Here is an 18813-nt window from a genome sequence, read left to right as displayed (position 1 = left end):
GTGATTCTCTATTCAGTGTGTGACACATCTAGTGACAGGAGAACGCACCGAACTGTCAGTCAGTTTCTGCTCACAGTGTGTGTTGTATATGTCTAATTAACCTGATTAGAAATCTACTTTACAAACTTTCCCATCACGACTGTCCCTCGCGCCAAGGCAACAACGATTGACATCATCCTCGCAATGATTGACGATCGACAAGCTCGATCAGTCAGTCGTTCGCGCTTTCCTGATCAGTGAAACCAGGGCGATTCATTTACACCCGAGGACACGCATACAAATACCGATATCCAGAAAAGATTGAATAAATCTTAACCATCACACTTACACAAACAGGGGCTAACTTTAAAGAATTTTTCACACCCCAAAGGCCACTTTGACGTCCAAAAAGACAATATTACTGCACTGAATTGTGGCAATTTTTGTCGACGAAATAAATAAGGGATATCGAATTTGACGGACTTGTATAATTCTCTTGGATCCTTTGTTTGGTGTTGCTCTTTTTGTTAAATCAGCTTGAAAAAAAACTTCAAGTCAAGACACTCGTCCTTTTTTGAAACTGCATCTCGTGAAACTCACTTGAAATGCGATCTTCGATGTGGCGCCTCTATTCGGGAACGATGCCATTTTTCTTTTATACAATTTTTTGCCAATTTTTTTAGCTCCATCCTCGTAGAGATTTCATTGCGATGTGTAACTGTTACCAGTATTTAAATTCAAAATTCACTATTTAAACGTCATTGTATTGTGAATGTGTCATAATAACGCGTATATGCAATATTATGTGTAATCAATGTCAGTATTCATGCCGGTATACACACCATCTGAACAACCAACATTCGGTCGGGGAAGTACATCATTATTTGTCAATAATATGATAGCACAGTGCGGAATATCGTATGTGTTTGGATAGAGACGCAAAAAATGCAAATATACGAATACGAATATCAATTTACCCGTTATATCATCTGTTAATGTTGCTTCGGGTCTGTGACCCTATGATGTATATTTATCCGGTCATATATAATGTTCATTATTAAGGCTTTTTACTTATTATACGCTTTTATTTCGTAATAAAACAGTCTTTTGGCGTTTTACATGAAATAAGCGCCATAAATGACAAACGTTGTTAAACATATTCGCTTTTCCAGTTCCATAGAGACATTTCAATCTGTCAAATATCTTTTCAGCATGTATGGTGTAATATATATTTTAGTTTATTTCATCCAATCATCTTAAATTTGTAATTTCATGTACTGCCTTTTTAGCCTAATTGGAATAAGTTAAAAGTAATTATGATAACGATTATAGAAATAAGTATGATGATTATAATGCCGTTTTCAATCACGGAGATCAAACCATTTTTCGAGATAATCCCGGTTTTATAGACCGGTACCTTTAACCCGGGGGCTAACTTAATTGAAAATGAATTAAGTTAGCCACCACACAATTAGAAAATAGGTTTTACACAATATCCTATTTAGAGGGCATTTGACCTTTGAAGATAATAGCGGTCTATAAAACCGGGCCAAGATGTTTAGATGAATTGGTTTTGACTCGTTAGTTGGACTTGAAAAGCATTTGAATTTCAGTCTATTTTCTAACATTCATCCACTTCGATAAATGAAGAACCGGATTAAGATTTGTAACGCAAGAAATGGGTGTAATGTGTTACTCCGATTGCAGTAGGAGATTACGTGGGTGCTCTGAATTATTTAATACATCGTGTGCGTGTATCTGTGTCCATTGCATCGCAGATCAGTCGCAAAACCGAGACAGAGAGAGAATTCCTGCGAAGATTCTGAAAGCGATCGACGGTTGGTTTGAATAGAAACGATGGAAATTATTCACAATCGGGAACTCAGAAACGACGACAACGTCTAGTCGAATATATCCCCGTTATTCAGTACTGGTCGCGTATACTGGTATATACTGAACATATATATATGTATCCCATGCATAGGAACGCGGCATGATTGCAAATCGATGGATTTCCTGTCACCTTTGTTTAGTTCGTCGATTTCTAACCAAGACCTGTCACTTTTAGTTAATACGTTAATACATCAATCAACGTTTCGTGACGCGCGGGAAATACTTCCATGTCCTACTCGCAATAACAACAATACACGTGCAAAACATTCTAATTTTCTGTTATTTACGGCATTTTTTTTAAAATTCAGTTCTATCTCTAATGAATTCTCTCGAATTCAGTTCGGGTGAGCTATTGACAATTTCAAACAAATTCGTGAGATTATTATCACCACTCACCTTATCATCGAGGTTGCTCTGTTGTGGGTCGTTCAAAGCCCTGCGCGTCGTCCACCACATCTCCTAAACCTCTTCCGCCGAGAGACGATAGTCGTTACATTGCTGTATTTACTGTATATGCGCATATATGCTACCAGTTCAGCATTGAGCAACTCTCGGTGCTATCCCCTCTCTCCTCTCTCTCTCCTCTCGCTCCTCGTCGCCGTTTATTGATTTACGGAGGAAGAAGAGAATTCATAACCAACGTCAATGAATGCAACGTCGACGGTGAAAACGTCGAACGACCAGATGTCGATAATTCCAACGTTGCGAAGCTTTTGCGGTACGCAGACTATACGTTAACGTTTGGGCGTGTTACGTTCCCGGTATAATTGACACTTATAGTTTTCACTAGTTTCCCGTCTAGCACAATTCTAGTTGGGATACTCAGAAATCCGATATGTACACAATACTTACTACTGGCAATTTGATTTGTGACTCCTATACGTTTCTTAAACGACGATTCGTATTGTTTTCGTAGTTAATATCGCTCCAAATCCCGCACGCACGAATGTGGATTAACCATGTAAAAACCCGCATGTGATTTGCATTTGACAAAAGAATTCGCAAAAAGGAAATATGCACATTTGTATAGGCAGGAAACCGTAAAATGGGACCGTTCAGTCCCAGCGGGCTATTGCACTCACTTTCCGAAGACGGAATCCATGACTGTCAGGACCCCCGGAATGCCCCGGCATTAGTTCAATAATTAGTACCACTGAGTGTCAGAAACTTCATGAAAACATCGCGATTAAGAATTCATGCTAATCATTCATACTTACGACGAAACAACAAAAACTAATCGTATACCAAAACACCTATATTGCGATTTATTAGAAAAATTAATTAGTTATTGGATTTTGCTACCTTAATTTTCACATTTCTCACTGTGTATCGCCATTTCATGAATATCTTATGAAGTAATCGTTATTTTTAGACACGATTTACGTGAATTTCCTCATAAATGTTTTAAATAAGTATGCATACATATATAAATATTACCAGCGGCCTTTATTTCATTGGAAGATTACGTTAGTTCACAAACTGTGGGCACTAGGTGTATTATACATTTAGTGTAATAATGCCAGACATTCTTAAACTTCCAGTACAATGTTTGTATGTATATATATATGTTTGTGTGTGCCTACTGTCAACTGCATTGTGCGCGAACCAGTTTGCAGAAGTCGCTGACACGAAGCTGTAGAGATCGTTCCAATCCTATTTATATATTTTCGACAAAAAGTTTTATGTCCATAGAAAAAGGTTACATTCATTTTAGTGCATAAATTAAAGATTGACATGTTAAGTCTATTCGGTATCGTCGGAACCAAATGAAGAAACGTTGGATTCTGTACAATGGATCACGAGCTGCGAGACTTCGATGGGTTACAAGATGATCCGAAGACCCGGTCTACACAGCCGACAGCCAGAACCAGTAATGGCGACGTGGATTTCGTTAATTTCCAAACATTGCCGCCTGAAGGTCCTAGATATCACGCTAGACACTACATAGACACCAGATACTGGACCATACTAATCGCTTTATACGTGATATTTCTCGTGTTGTGGATTGTAGTTCCAGCGATCAACGTCGTTATTTTGGTCAAGTTCAACGTGACGTTGACCTACGTCGGAATTTGGGGATTCGTTGCACCGACTTTTTGCGGCGTCTACGCGCTTGTGATCTGTATCAAAAAGTCCACAACGCATTTCTTCTATCTGGGCGTCGCTTCTATAATTATTTGCATCGTAAACTTCATTCCCGTGTTTACCATGACACTAAACGGTGGACATATCAGTTCGGCGAACACGTGGATCTCGGCCTACGTGGTGTGCTTCGTCGTTTTACACTGTTTGTGGAATGTATTCATTTTCGTAGCCACGTACGTGATCATGTGCAAGAGGAAAGCCTACGAAAAGGATACCGAATAGAGACGATAGGAAGTCTTTAATTGAAAATTTGATAATTAATCATATTATCGTGACGTCGGATTTGCATTAATTTGTTCATTGTGCAAATTGGTTTTTAATTATCATAAGGATGACGTTACGTCTATAGACCGTACTACGATTAAGTTCTTATTGATTAAACTGTGATATGAACACTCCCTTAATGAGTCGCTAAACTCTGACAAATTACTTCAGACATTTGAAGACATTAATTCAGAAGTAACTGAATACAAAATGAATTAAGACATTTTGGGATGAAACGTATGGAGCTGTGTACCGTAGATAGAAGAGTGGAAAACAGCTAAACAACGAAAACATGTTATATGTTTCCAGGCCCGTGCCGAACATATTTGAGGGTCAGTCCTATTTTGAAAAATGGCATCTTTGCACCGTAAAAAGGGGTACTTTCTTACTGAAAAAGGGCAGAACTTAGATATGAAATGACCGGAAACCTGAATAAATCACTTGAGAATGGATTACTTTTCAAAAAGAAATTATGAAAATTGTATCCAGATTTCGAAAAATCTTGATCCAAATTTGTTTGCGACTGACTTTTCGAAAAGCACTTTGAAAATCATAGGTGCTTTCGCTATAACCAGTTTTCAACGGTGAAACGATGTGAAAATGTAATTGCGAAGTGATTGGAACAATAAATATCATACGATTTTAGAATGGTGAAATTATCTTGATTAATCATCCTGTATATATCTGAATTCGGCTGCGAAACCATCCTAGGCTGTTTCTCATGTTGGTCTTTTTCATTTTCGCGATTGGTTGGAATTATACTTTGTTCGTAGAAAAAAGAATAGATGCAAAGACAAAATAGCAACGAATGCAATACTTTATTAGAATTCAATTCAAGACTTTGTCGAATCATCGTCAGGTGATTCTTAGGAAATCTTTCATTATAAGTCTCGCTGCCCTCGGTTTGTCTCTTGGTATCTGAAACGGAAAGATTCCGTTAACTATCAAATCGATTCATAAGCAACTTAACAAAAAGTGATAGATATCCATCTGTGTTTCGTATTCTCGAACGAACCATATGTCCTGCACCGTTCACCCAATATAGATATAGATTTCGGTAGTTTTTTAAACCAGCTATTGTGATATGCAAGTTGTTTGGGTCGGATATTTGACGTCTTGGCGCATCGTAAAACGCTTTTTTCCCAAGCCACTTCAGTCGATATAACCAAGTCTCTGTCCCTTACAAAAATCAAAACATGATCATTGAGTGATTTAATCAAATTAATTGGATGAAAATATATGCGTGTGAGTTTTCAATCAGAAGTACACGCTTACCTACTGGATTAGCTATAAAATCTAACTGACCGACGAATATGGCAATCTTAATGTTCTTCTGACGTAACAAATATTCGACTGAATGTAGAAAAATAATTAATATACGACGCTATCTAGATAGTGATTGTGATTTCTGATAGTCTAGATAGTGATTGTGATTTCTGATAGTCTAGATAGTGATCGCGATTTCTGATAGTCTAGATAGTGATTGTGATTTCTGATAGTCTAGATAGTGATTGTGATTTCTGATAGTCTAGATAGTGATTGTGATTTCTGATAGTCAGTCTAGATAGTGATTGTGATTTCTGATAGTCTAGATAGTGATTGTGATTTCTGATAGTCTAGATAGTGATTGTGATTTCTGATAGTCTAGATAGTGATTGTGATTTCTGATAGTCTAGATAGTGATTGTGATTTCTGATAGTCTAGATAGTGATTGTGATTTCTGATGATAGTCTAGATAGTGATTGTGATTTCTGATAGTCTAGATAGTGATTGTGATTTCTGATAGTCTAGATAGTGATTGTGATTTCTGATAGTCTAGATAGTGATTGTGATTTCTGATAGTCTAGATAGTGATTGTGATTTCTGATAGTCTAGATAGTGATTGTGATTTCTGATAGTCTAGATAGTGATTGTGATTTCTGATAGTCTAGATAGTGATTGTGATTTCTGATAGTCTAGATAGTGATTGTGATTTCTGATAGTCTAGATAGTGATTGTGATTTCTGATAGTCTAGATAGTGATTGTGATTTCTGATAGTCTAGATAGTGATTGTGATTTCTGATAGTCTAGATAGTGATTGTGATTTCTGATAGTCTAGATAGTGATTGTGATTTCTGATAGTCTAGATAGTGATTGCTGCGAATAAAAATAATTGAGAAAACAATAAAATCTTAAAAATTAAATCACCTGATTTTGAAGCTGGTTTCATGTAGGATTTCGATTGTGAATAGAAGACATCCCAATTGAAATCTACGAAGAAAAATGAACAGGGTGATTGAATCGAATACCCATCGAAGCTAGCTCATGTACTACGGGCCAGTGTTAGGGCGCATAAAAGATACTTCATTCAGGTCTCAGAACGTCTGGCAATGCTATCAGTTTCGAATCCCGCGTATATTGCGTGGCGGAACGTACCATTCCAGCGGTAACGCGATATATGTGCTAGATATTTTTGCACAGGTCCGTTCATAAAGTCCGATAGATGGCGAGTAGGTCGATACGCCAGGTGTAACGGATCGTACGTGTTACGGTCTAAACCTCGCAGTCGGCGCAACGACTTCTTGAAACTGTAGAAAGCGTTACTGTAATCCTGCACATTCATATAGTATTTCACTGAGGACATTCTTCTCATTATATCAGCTTTACCATCAATATCCACTTGACCCTTGAATCAAAAATGAAATCTTAGCCTAAAATAAAATGCCTTGTTTTCTCCTTATCGGCCGGGTCATTTTGTAAACTGCGATGAAATTTGTAATCAGTTCATTTCTATAACTGCCGGGTCTGTTATGGTTCTTGATCATGATTTTAAAGAAAGTAACGTACAGGGCAGAACGGCGGCAGCGCGGGTCAACTTTTAAGCTCAACGGAAATGATAAACAGGGTATAAATTTTTGATCTTAAAATAGGGATTGTCCCCATTATTTATTTATTTGGCTGGTAAATTTTGTTTTATTTTTCGATTGAGTGTCCCTGGGTATCAATTTTTAGCCCTAGGAAGAATCAACGCATCTCTGCCTGAAGTTGCTTCGGTTTCATTGGATAATTTTTTCGCCCTAACAAATAACTGAACAGTTAAAACGGCCTACCATAGCGTGTAAATACGGTCCGTAGTTCATCAGATTTGGCGTAAGATCGATCGTAGGACTGAGAAGACCGACCCCGGACAGTCTGCACTTGATTCCACCAGCTAACACCTCCTGATGACGAGATAAACGAATCACAAATAATCTAGGACGATTTCAAGCCGAAACAATTCGGGATGAGTGATATACGTACTTCAGTGGAACCTCGTTATAACGAACTCGGATACAACGTTTCATCGGATATAACAAATATAGAATTTCGTCCCAAGTAAGAAAATGTAATCGATTTCATAAACTGGATATAACGAACTATCGGTTATAACGAACCTGGTCCCGTGAAACGAGATTCCACTGTATTTGCAATCAGAGTTGTTACGTCGTGTTTACCTGGTGTAGAGCTTCAGCGAACATCGCCGACACTTTTGCACCGTAGTTTTCTCCGAACAAGTAAAGCGGTACATCCCAAAAATAGCATAATTACAGCATAAAAGACATAATAAATTCATGAGATGAAAGAAGGGAATATTCTGGTGGATTGAGTTGCTATTTCAAAGAAATAGTCGGTAACTTACTTGGAAATCACGAAGCTGGTCTGTTAACAGTGTTTTAATGAGCACCAGTAAATCAGAGACGATCATTTCATTCGAATCAGCCAACGAGCTACGACCAGTAACATAACTAAAACCGACTCCTACAGGGCTGTCTATAAACAATACATTCGCATCCTGTAACTGTGAATGAGAAATATAAGAAAATGGTTGCTTGCAATATATATCATAGGTTAATCCTTTAGAAAAATCGAAGGAATTTGCCAAAAATATGTTCTAGATGTAAATGTTATTACCCAATTTTCAGTCCTTTCCTTCAGATACTGATCGAATGCACCGATCTCCGCAAAATTTCCGACTCCAGAACTTGCTCGTCCAGGCCCACCCTACAGAACATAATCCAAACTTCAAATCAAGAATGGTGAATTATCGTTATTCAGACAGTGTTGGCTAAAAAAAACCATCGAGTTGTGCAACTGGGCCACTCGACGATTTCCTATAAACATCGGTAAAGTTTAATAAGATAAAATCCCACTATTTACAGATTAAAAGAATTTAAAAACCAGAATTTATTTATTAAATCTAAAATATATAAAAGACACGACGTTTCGATCTCACCCTAGAGATCATCGTCTAGGGATTTTAGATTTAATAAATAAATTCTGGTTTTCAAAATTCTATTAATCTGTAAATAGTGGGATTTTATCTTATTATCCGTTCACCACGTTTGAGTGTGGTTATCGTTCTATCGGTAAAGTTTGTCACGTGCGGATTAGCGTTTTAGATTGAACGTTTGTCACGTTGAAAAAATATTCTTCTCGCTCATTTCGGTTTTTACAAGTTTCAAAGAAAATCCATACATTACTGGAAGACGGTGGATGTTTCCAATAGAAGCGTCTTTGTCGCTAAGAAACAATCATACGGTGTTTCGGGCTCACAACTTGCAGTTTAATAACCGCATTCGATCAAGATGCGAACTTCAGGCTATGTTTATATAGTATTTTTCGTGCTAATATTCTTCATAAAATTTCGACGAGTTATATGTCCAACGTACGTTAAAGGTAGGGTTTCTTTTTACTCACAATCTTGAACTGGAAATTTGCAAATTTGTTCTCAAAATATTTTGAAACGATTTTCGTATGGGTAGATTACGAACTGTTTTTCTGTGTAGATGGGAAAAACTGTACGGTATCTCGAAAATATGGAATTCCTTCTAGACAATTGAAAAAAAACAAGAAAGTTCCTAATGTTGAAGCATGTGAACGCAGGTGCATTCGAAAAGGAAATTGTCGGATTGTGGTGTATGATATAAAGAATAAATACTGCGAAAAACACTACCGCAAAAATTTTACCGAAAGTCGCAATGAAACTTTATTCATCTTATCGACAAAAGAATGCAACAAATCACAAGGTAGGAAAATGTCACAAATCTTAAATGATACAAATACATAACTGTAAATAAACTGTTTATAGTGCATTGCTTCTGCTGATATTTCGGCTCAATAAAAAAAACAGATTTCATGTTGACAAATACACATGAAACACTGGAGAGGTAATTATATTCCATTAACGCGTGTTACCGAATTCACTTGTTCCAATGAAAAAATGTAATCACGGGTAAGTGAAATTATGGAAATAAAAACAGTTCTCTCTTCAAAAGAGTTACATCCGGTTGATCCCGATTCTTCTTTGATCTGTCATTCTTTTTATGTGTTTCTAGATGAAATGTGTTTTTATGTGTTTCGAGATTTTGTAGTGACTTTCTGTATATTAATAGTGAATCCCAACTTTTCCTTTATTGCTGAAGTGAGGTCGAATGTTGCGTTGTAAAACCACCAGTATATTCGAGCCTTTTCTCTGACCTTTGACATAATTGCGTCACTGCGGTAGATTTCACATTTTTCTGCTTCCAAATCTTTGATTAACGATTTGAAAGCTAACCTAAATAGCTTTAAATCAAGAATGCCGATACACATTAGTTAGCCCATGCTGTTAGATTGGCTTTAAGAACCACCATAACGCTTGACCTTACTGTACAATTTTGTTTTTCCACGATTTGCTGTAAATATTGGTGAAATTCGTCAAATGATTACATGATAAAAAGATTCTTTTCGTTCACTGCCTCGGGTTGTTAACTGGAAAATCTATACGTTGTTCGAGACAAGACGGTGAGTGTTTCCAAGAGAAGCGCCTTTGTATCCAAGATAGGATAAAGTTTGGTTCACAAACTTACAGTTTAGTAGTAATTACAACGTGCTCGAGGATGCAAATTTCAGGCTATGTTTCAACACTTTTTTACGTGGCAATGTTTGTCGTAGAATTTCGTCATGTGATATGTCCAACGTACATCGAAGGTAAGATTTGTTTTCATTCCCAACCTCGGAATGAAAAATCTGCACATTTGTTTTATAACTATTTTAAAACATAAAATTAAGATGGCTTACAATAACTTTGTTTTTCCGTATAGATGGGAAAATATGTACGACAACTAGGAAATATGGAATTCCTACTAGAAAAAGGAAACAGAGCAAAACTAAGATTCCTACCATTGAAGCATGCGAACGCACATGTTTTAAAAATCACAAATGTTATGCCGTTTTGTACGATATAAAGAATGAATACTGCGAAAGATACTACCGCAGAATTAGTAGAATTCGCACTAAGTCGAACTTCTTTATTTTATCGACGGGAGAATGCAAGAAATTACAAGGTAGTAGAATGTAATTTATTTTCAATATTTACAGGAATTCGTTTCCATTTTCGAATAATCGCCACATATCAACTTCTTCATTTTGTTTCTGGTATCTTTTGAGAGCATTTAAACAAATTCATTCGAATGACACATTTTAGCCACCATCCAACTTAATCGTTTCTTATCGGAGTCAGAATACGTATATCTTAAATTATACAAATCCATTACTCTGTAAATGAAATGTAGAACCTTGCTGCTATTTCGACTCTATAAGCGTGCTGGTTTATTGTAAAAATAAAAATCTGACACCTTAGAGGCAGAAATGATCCAATAGCGTTACCGAATACAGTAGTTCCAACGACGAAGCAGTCCCAGGTAAGTAGAACAATAGAAGGGAACATAATGGACGAACATATCTATTTTGAGAATCGATACACCCAGCTGATTCGAATTCTACCATGGTGACATTGTTTTTATGGATTTAAGACGATGGAAAGAGCCAGTCGTCACAATGCATTTCTTACCTGGATCCACAAGATCAGCGGTTTTCTGGTCGTAGAAGTGATGTCGGATGTTGTGTTGAAAAACCACCAGAACATTTGAGCATTCTCTCTCACCTTGACATGACCGTGTAACTGTGGTAGATTCCATAGTTCTGCTTCCAAATCTCAAATAAACAATTTGATAGACAGGGCAACATATAGCTTTCTAATCGAATCTGATTTGAATGAATTTGCAGGAAACTTACCGATATTTGTGTCAAACTTATTCATTCGAATAAAACCCGTTTGCATAATCAGTACGAACAGAAAACATGTTCGGTTACTTGTTGCCATTTCTCAAATCTTCATCAGTTATATAACGGATATTCCAAAATAAGCCATGATTTTCACGTCGTCGCGGGTGAATAAGTCTTACATATAAAAACACAATTCAAAAATAGTAATTTTGACAGTACTAGCGAGATTTCATCTGTGTCGGTAACAAAGGTTTACTAAATAGGTATGACCTTTCGTTAAATGGTCGTAATTGCTGCTGCGAAATACTTCAGGATTGCACTATTCTACTACGCACTCGTCATCGGCGTAATAGCCAACTAATTACTGGTAATTGCTCGTAATATGAGGTTACATTGTCAGTTATACGAGCGCCTAGTAGTTTATAGCCGACAAACAGATGTAAAGGTCTGTGGCCTGGAAAAAATGCTTTCCGCTATTATAGAAATATATATCTTTCAGTTTAAGTTATTGTCATTTGTTTTCAAGATTTCAAAAAAGTGAATTATCAATCAATAGATTGTATGATATTATTGCAAGGTGTTTTGGAATTGTCATAATGCGATTGTAGGGGATTGAAAGTTTTTGGATCAAACAATGATAAAAATGTAGCCTATAAGAGGATTACTAAGATACAACGTCGCTCTGTTTGCAACGCAGTGCAATAATCAAGAACATAAAGACCCAGTCTTCAACCGTTATCATACACGCGAAGAACTAATATATATATATAACACGAATATCAACCATCAAATTTCTTTAAACGGTTAACCGCAGTGAGAATTTCAACGTAGGCCTAAACTTCACCAAGAACCTTATAGTGTCTGATGTACCACAGTGGGTACACTAGGATCGTAGGGCAACGTAGATCACTGTGGAGACAACTCCACTGCCAGGGCTTGGTGTGAATACCAGTCGTTGTTACGGTTCCCTACACAACGTTTGAGGAGCGACGATGTGGCATAAACATGATGTGATGATGTAAGGAAGCAGCATGAGGTCCGAAGATACTGACGGGTCCGCGTTGAACACCATGTCCCGATTCCGTTCATTTGCATTAATTTGCATACATTTTCGAGGAAGTGAAAATGTGGGATTCGAGTTGTTCCTTAGGATTCACCGGCACTGGCATGCGTTTTCCAATATGGCGGCGCCCAGTGTTCGGTCGATTTGGATAAAAATATCGACATTTTTGCCAAAATCAGCGCTTTCTCGAGCTCATTTGAGATTTCAAAGCACAAACGTAACTGTAAGTGTAATAATTCTGTTGGATAAATTGTACTTCAATGGTTAAATCTATCTGTAGTGTACAACTTGACTTCAAAAATCGCCGTAAAAATTTTCTAATCGAGCAAATTCAATTCAAATCAAATCTTCACTTGTAGAAGGACGGACTGCCAGGTTTTGTGAAGATCGTGGAAGTCGGACCAAGAGATGGATTACAAAATGAAAAATCTGTGAAAACCGCAACCAAAATAGATTTTATTAACAAACTTTCGGAAACTGGCCTCACTTTTATTGAGGTACGACTATGTCTACAGGATTTAAGTGTGAATACCAGACGATTTACAGGTTCCACTACAATTTAGGGAAGAACAGTTAGATACTAGACTAGGCTAGAATAAGGCCAAGTGTTCTTTTGAAGAGGCATTATCATATTGGTTTTGATTCGCATAGAAAAATAATGAGAATCTGTCTACAAATCTTTGCAAAAAACCAAGGAGCGACTGCTGTTTAGGTGTCCCTAATGGTTATGTACCTAACCTAACCATAACACTATTCTTTAATGACACTAGTGCCACACAGTAGAAAGGTGACCTAAACTGCAGTTAGACAGAAACGAATTAAGAAAGGCTGCACTTTAGGTCACCTGGGGCTATGTGGTACTAGTTATACTGAGTGACATCTTAACCTCTAGGTCTACCACTTAATTTTTCAGGCCACGAGTTTTGTATCTCCTAAATGGGTTCCGCAGATGGCTGATCACGACGCTGTAATGAATGAAATCACTCGCAAGCCGGGAGTGACGTACAGTGCTTTAACTCCTAATGTTAAAGGCTATACTGCCGCAGTAAGTTTCTCCTTTAAAACGTGTATGTGGAGCATTTCAATATAACATCATTGGAGGCTGATTTTCCTTTCCATTTTTTTAAAGAAAAATGCTAACGCGAATGAAGTGGCAGTTTTCCTAGCCGCATCTGAAGCATTTTCACAGTAAGTTATTAGAACGAAGTCTGTTTGAAACTCTAGTTCGGACTCAACTGAGATATGGAATTGCTGGGTCTGCAAGTTCCAGTGCTCTCGCTCAATACTTGGGGCGTTAATTCTGTTTGCAGGAAGAACACAAACTGCTCGATAAAAGAAAGCATTCAACGTTTTGAAAAACTGATGGAAAATGCGTTGTCTGATAAGATGCCGGTTCGAGGGTAAAGTTGAGATTGTGCGGACACATGACTGATATTGATCTCGATATCTCAGCAATAGATGTCAGCACTAATGAGAACAATATACACAGTTGATGATTTAACAGTTTATTTTCTGACAGTTTTGAAGTTTCAACCGAACTTCATCATCAGAGATATGAAAAATCATCAGAGATTTTTGTATCTCTGTTGTTGAAGTTTGAAATTGTCAGAAAATAAATTGTTAAATCATCAACTGTGGTTTTATGTCCCAAATGTTCATTAGTGCTGACACCTATTGTGTACAGCCTAAAGTCCCGTAAAAGATTTTCTGATTTTTGATTTAATTTGCACAGTTATGTGTCATGTGTAGTCGGCTGTCCTTACGAAGGTGAAATCAAACCCGAATCGGTTGCAGAGGTATTAATTTTCAAACCATTGAACATCGAAATGAATTGAAGCGAATTTCGACGAAAAGTTAATTTCATTTGTGATTTCAGGTTGCTAAGCGATTGTACGATTTAGGTTGCCACGAGATATCACTCGGAGATACGATCGGAGTCGGTACCCCCGGCGCCATCAAGCGGATGATCGAGGAAGTAGGATCTCGAGTACCGTTGAATAAATTAGCCATTCACTGTCATGATACGTACGGTCAAGCTATAGCAAATATATACGCATCTCTACAGGTTAGTAATCATCTATACAATAGACACTGCTCACCTCCGATCTTACAGAACCAATATGAATTCTAATGTCTATTTCAACCTGACTTGAGAGCATTCCGGATTGCCTAGCTCGCTCATTTTTGGTAGTACATACCTGATAAAGGTCTTTGTAGGGCCAGACAGGACTGGCAGTCGACCTAAATCATCATTTTTTAATCCATTTGAAACCGTTTGAAGGATATCCAAAAAGTCTTCACTGAAAGGGGTTAAATGAAGAGAAGTGACTCCATGATTTGAAAGTTTAACAATGTTTCCATGCCTACACACCAAACTTCAGTTGGTAGGCATGGAGACATGGTTAAACTTTCAAATAATGGAGTCTATTTTCTCTCATGGACCCCTTTCAATAAAGACTTTTTAGATATCCTTCAATACAGTTTCAAATGGATTAAAAAACGATGTTTAAGGTCGACTGCCTGTCCTTTCTGGTCATACTTAGACCTTTATCAGGTATGTACTACCCAAAATGAGCGAGCTAGGCCACCCGGAATGTTCTCAAGTCTAATTGAAATAGACATTAGGAGAGTTATCACACTGCATTGAAATGAGAAAATTTGTAATATAGTCAGGCAGGGCATGCTATAATCTGAGGCAATCAATCCAGGGGCCGGTTCCAGTGAGGATAAAATAAATCGGTCATAAATCTAAAAATGTTTTTAGATTGGCTATAGAATTAAGATGGTCTTAGATCTAAGCTATAACTATGGAACTGGTCCCTGGGGTAAATAGTATCTACTGGAGTTTACTTGGAAGCCTTTAGCTGTACATGAGCAGCCCTTTCATACACACGCAATACATTTCATCAGCATGCATGGAAAATCAGATTATCTAGGCTTCACTGGAAAGTCAATATTCATTTGACAATAGTGACTATGAGGAGTCCACAACATGCTGGACAATAGTGGTAACAGATTGTCAGTTGTTGAAGTTTACCCTCCCCTGATGGCGTCGTTTCATTTGATTATATTGTAGATGGGAGTATCAGTTGTTGATAGTTCAGTAGCAGGTCTCGGTGGATGTCCGTACGCTCCCGGCGCGTCGGGTAATGTTTCAACCGAAGATGTGCTTTATTTATTAAATGGACTCGGAATACAAACGGTACGTAGAACATCTCTTCAAATTATCAGGATAAGGAAGTTCCCTCGAGTGCTAAATAACTTTGTCGTAGGTTTATGCATTTGTATGTTATTTTCAGGGTGTGAATTTGGAGCAAGTTATGTTCGCCGGCAATTTTATTTGCGAAGCTTTGAATCGACGAAATAATTCAAAATACGCGAGCACAAGAATAACAACTGAACAGTGTAAATAGTGTTGTACATACTGTACGAATATGTGCTTTAGTTTGAACTGCGAGATAGTAGATATACTAAGGAGTTTAAAACACGTGGCATTTAGCGTTGTGTCTAAAGAATAAGTCTTCTTTGCAATTTGTTTTTACTCAGACTGTGATATGTATTTTAGATGAAAGTTTGAAGTGAAATTGTAGAAATACTGAATACAGTCTCATGTATTTTGTGGGTTCTGTCTGATTAATACTGAAATAAACCCGTTTAAACAAACCTCTTATTGTATCAATGGACTTCATGGAAAGCTAGAATTTTACATTAAATGGATTCTACATCGAACTCATTTGAAAATACTTTGCAAAACAATGCAACACAGCTCTAGACCTTTGAACGAGACATGAAATTGAGCGAAAGACCAGATATAAGTCTATAAATATTCATTTATTTAAATACAAGAAAATATTCCATATTTTAAGTTCATTGTACCTACAACATTTACTCCAGAAACAGCCAATTATCATATAAACCTCACGTTTGAAAGTGTGATGTGTAAAATATAAGAATGAATATCCATCCAGCCCATAGTACGTACATCTACGAACAAGTATTAACCCTCCCACCTTCGTTGCTTACACCTGTTAGTACATTAATCTTTGAACGGAACTCGCTTGCCTCCCGCCGAGGCTAACACGAGGTTTAACGAGAGGCAAGCGAGGATGACCGTAACACAGCCATGAATTGCCACATTTTGATCGACTGATTGAGCCTGGCTGAGAGAGGGTCAGTGAGAACATTTCCAAACATTTATCACATTTCCATTTAATACGGTTGTTCATAATGGTTCTATACTTCTTCCATTTGTAATTCTTCAAATGCATCGTCCTCTTCAGCAGTGTACATCGACGCGTGCAGCATAATCGTGAAAAATGACGCCCCTAAAAATCGACAAGATTCATTTCAACGAAGTTCTTTCGTCAAATTCATCTAGCTGTTCGGAGTCAAGATTTGACTCGAGAATTAATCATTAAAAATGAACTAATTTAACAGTGGACAGGGTCCAGTGGAACATTTTAAACGACGTGTGTCTTACCTATAACCCAGAACACAGCTGTACCAGCACCCACTAACCAGAACAGAGGAATAGATGTCACTCCTACTGCTGCGTATTGTTGCACTAATGTTAATTCATGACCTAAAAAGAAGAGGAAAAATGTTTAAAACAAATCAAACCTGCAAAAACCCAAACAAAAAGTGACGACGAGATTGTTCAAGTACTTTTTTGAAAAATTGGATAATTCATTCAATACTCACCCATAATTTTAAGTTTTTGTTCTTTGTTTTTAATTGAGATTATATAACACGCACCGAGTGAGGCAGCGATGGCTACCAGCAGTAGAGGAGAGGTCAAACTGAAAAATAATCATACAAAATTCTTCAAGCAACTCGCAAACTTAAAGCTTTACAGTTCATACAGAATGGCTTCTTTTCCTTCGTTTACAAATTCCCTGAGTTTTCGAAGTTAAACATAAATTCCCTGAGTGACTCTACGCCCGGTAAATGGAGAAATTCCCCAAGTGAATCAACGGCAGGTGAATGGAGAAATTTCTGAAATTAAGATGTTAAATTCATTCATTTTTTCTTTGAATCACGTGTTGATAAAGACAAGTGGTCAAAAGCACATCTGAATTCTCTGAGTTTTTTACAAAATTTGTCAAATATCCGGGTTTTCTATGGTATTCTCTAGGATTTCCTCGTTCCGGGGTCCGATCTAAGATCTTGTCCGATTGCCCGGGACAAGTTTATTCTCTTCAGGGCGAGTAGGTAATCATTATCACTTGTCCCCTGGGCTTGTGAAATTTTATATCACAAAACTTTTTTCCCACTCGATACAACGGATGATAGTGCCACCAATTGGACTGCCTGTGTAGGGCAAGTAGCTTTTGTTTTGGAGGGTCAAGCAAAATTTCAGATATGCTTGCCACTCGGGCAAGTGGCTATCATTCCTTAGATCGGACCCTGTTGTTCCCCGAGTTTTCAAGGTCAGCCTCTTGCACACCCCGTCGAATGAGGCAGTATTCTTGATTAGTCGCCGATTTCTACTTACATACAAAATATAACCAGTACGAGAAACACGAACACGTAATTTCCCTGAAATTTCTCGACGTTTTTTACGATTCTCGGTCCTAACGGAGCCATCGTCTTTGGCAGTTTGAATTTCTTCGTCGACAAAAACACCGACCACGGTTGCACTTTTTCTCGTGTTTTCTGAAACCATTCTCGAGCCTGGATGTTCGTCAGGTTTATAGAACCCATAATTCTGAAAACAAAAATCATACGAAAATTATCAGGTTAACTTCTACCAAAAACAGCCACTGGTCCACTACATCTGGAAAAGGGACTTCAATCCAGAGGTTTTCTGACCTACTCTCAATGTGATTGTGCAAAATGAATTAGCCTCAGAACTAATATATAATAACTGGTTTTAGTCTATAAACTGGCCCCAGCTGTCAATTCATTTATGTGATGCAAAAAAATTTCAACAATATGTTTTATAAAAGTGAGGAAATATTTCGTCGACCGCATTTTCATGCCCCAAAAAATCTAAAATGGCAAAAAGAAGGCTTATGTTACACCAGGAAGGTTGGCAATGACACCACAAAACTGGAACCTTCATGAACTGTTATTTTCAGATGAAGAGTGTTATTTTAGTTGTACCCGTTGGCCAATGCGTCCACCTGATCCGCTCGGACTTGAACCGTTCTACGATATGCTATTCGGTTATTGTCGGTAATTAGTGCGTGTAGGGTTTGTTATGACGTGTCAAAAGTATGAAAATATACCCTTTTTTAGGAACGACGTCGTCAGTTCTTAGAACATCCAGATTTCCCGTTAACTCCGTGTCTCCCATCTGAAACTATACACCCCTAATCAGCCACTTATCAACAGAAATGTGCGGATTCCGTCTCCAAAACTTGTTACGACGACACAGCTGTCAAAATGGGAAGGCTTAGTA

At 37.6% G+C, this 18813-nt stretch overlaps 4 protein-coding genes across 4 annotated transcripts; 1 reads left to right on the top strand and 3 right to left on the bottom strand.

Moving 5' to 3' along the window:
- Positions 1-5136: 5136 nt before the first annotated feature.
- Positions 5137-7834, bottom strand: LOC141907181 (retinoid-inducible serine carboxypeptidase-like). The gene is made up of 7 exons (XM_074796757.1): positions 7756-7834; positions 7372-7482; positions 6698-6947; positions 6470-6532; positions 5557-5634; positions 5297-5460; positions 5137-5199 (listed from the first exon to the last, which is right to left on the bottom strand). Exons 1-7 carry the CDS (start codon positions 7777-7779, stop codon positions 5137-5139), a joined length of 753 nt encoding a protein of 250 aa, XP_074652858.1. The 5' UTR covers positions 7780-7834.
- Positions 7835-7916: 82 nt separating this feature from the next.
- On the bottom strand, positions 7917-11581 carry LOC141907180 (retinoid-inducible serine carboxypeptidase-like). Its single transcript, XM_074796755.1, has 4 exons — positions 11357-11581; positions 11133-11275; positions 8213-8302; positions 7917-8099 (listed from the first exon to the last, which is right to left on the bottom strand). The coding sequence occupies exons 1-4, from the start codon at positions 11442-11444 to the stop codon at positions 7917-7919; spliced, it is 504 nt and encodes a 167-aa protein (XP_074652856.1). The 5' UTR covers positions 11445-11581.
- Positions 11582-12534: 953 nt separating this feature from the next.
- Positions 12535-16027, top strand: LOC141907009 (3-hydroxy-3-methylglutaryl-CoA lyase, cytoplasmic-like). Its single transcript, XM_074796543.1, has 9 exons — positions 12535-12633; positions 12770-12907; positions 13324-13455; positions 13540-13598; positions 13721-13810; positions 14143-14206; positions 14287-14475; positions 15487-15612; positions 15710-16027. Exons 3-9 carry the CDS (start codon positions 13360-13362, stop codon positions 15821-15823), a joined length of 738 nt encoding a protein of 245 aa, XP_074652644.1. The 5' UTR covers positions 12535-12633; positions 12770-12907; positions 13324-13359; the 3' UTR covers positions 15824-16027.
- A 195-nt stretch (positions 16028-16222) lies between these two features.
- On the bottom strand, positions 16223-18813 carry LOC141907139 (prenylated Rab acceptor protein 1-like). Its single transcript, XM_074796711.1, has 5 exons — positions 18641-18813; positions 17905-18117; positions 17112-17209; positions 16891-16992; positions 16223-16735 (listed from the first exon to the last, which is right to left on the bottom strand). The coding sequence occupies exons 1-5, from the start codon at positions 18706-18708 to the stop codon at positions 16644-16646; spliced, it is 573 nt and encodes a 190-aa protein (XP_074652812.1). The 5' UTR covers positions 18709-18813; the 3' UTR covers positions 16223-16643.

The sequence above is a fragment of the Tubulanus polymorphus genome, chromosome 6 (assembly GCF_964204645.1).
Source record: "Tubulanus polymorphus chromosome 6, tnTubPoly1.2, whole genome shotgun sequence".
In the NCBI taxonomy this organism is placed as follows: Eukaryota; Metazoa; Nemertea; class Palaeonemertea; order Tubulaniformes; family Tubulanidae; genus Tubulanus; species Tubulanus polymorphus.
Note: the sequence above shows the minus strand (reverse complement) of the source record. Positions and strands in the feature narration are given on the sequence as shown.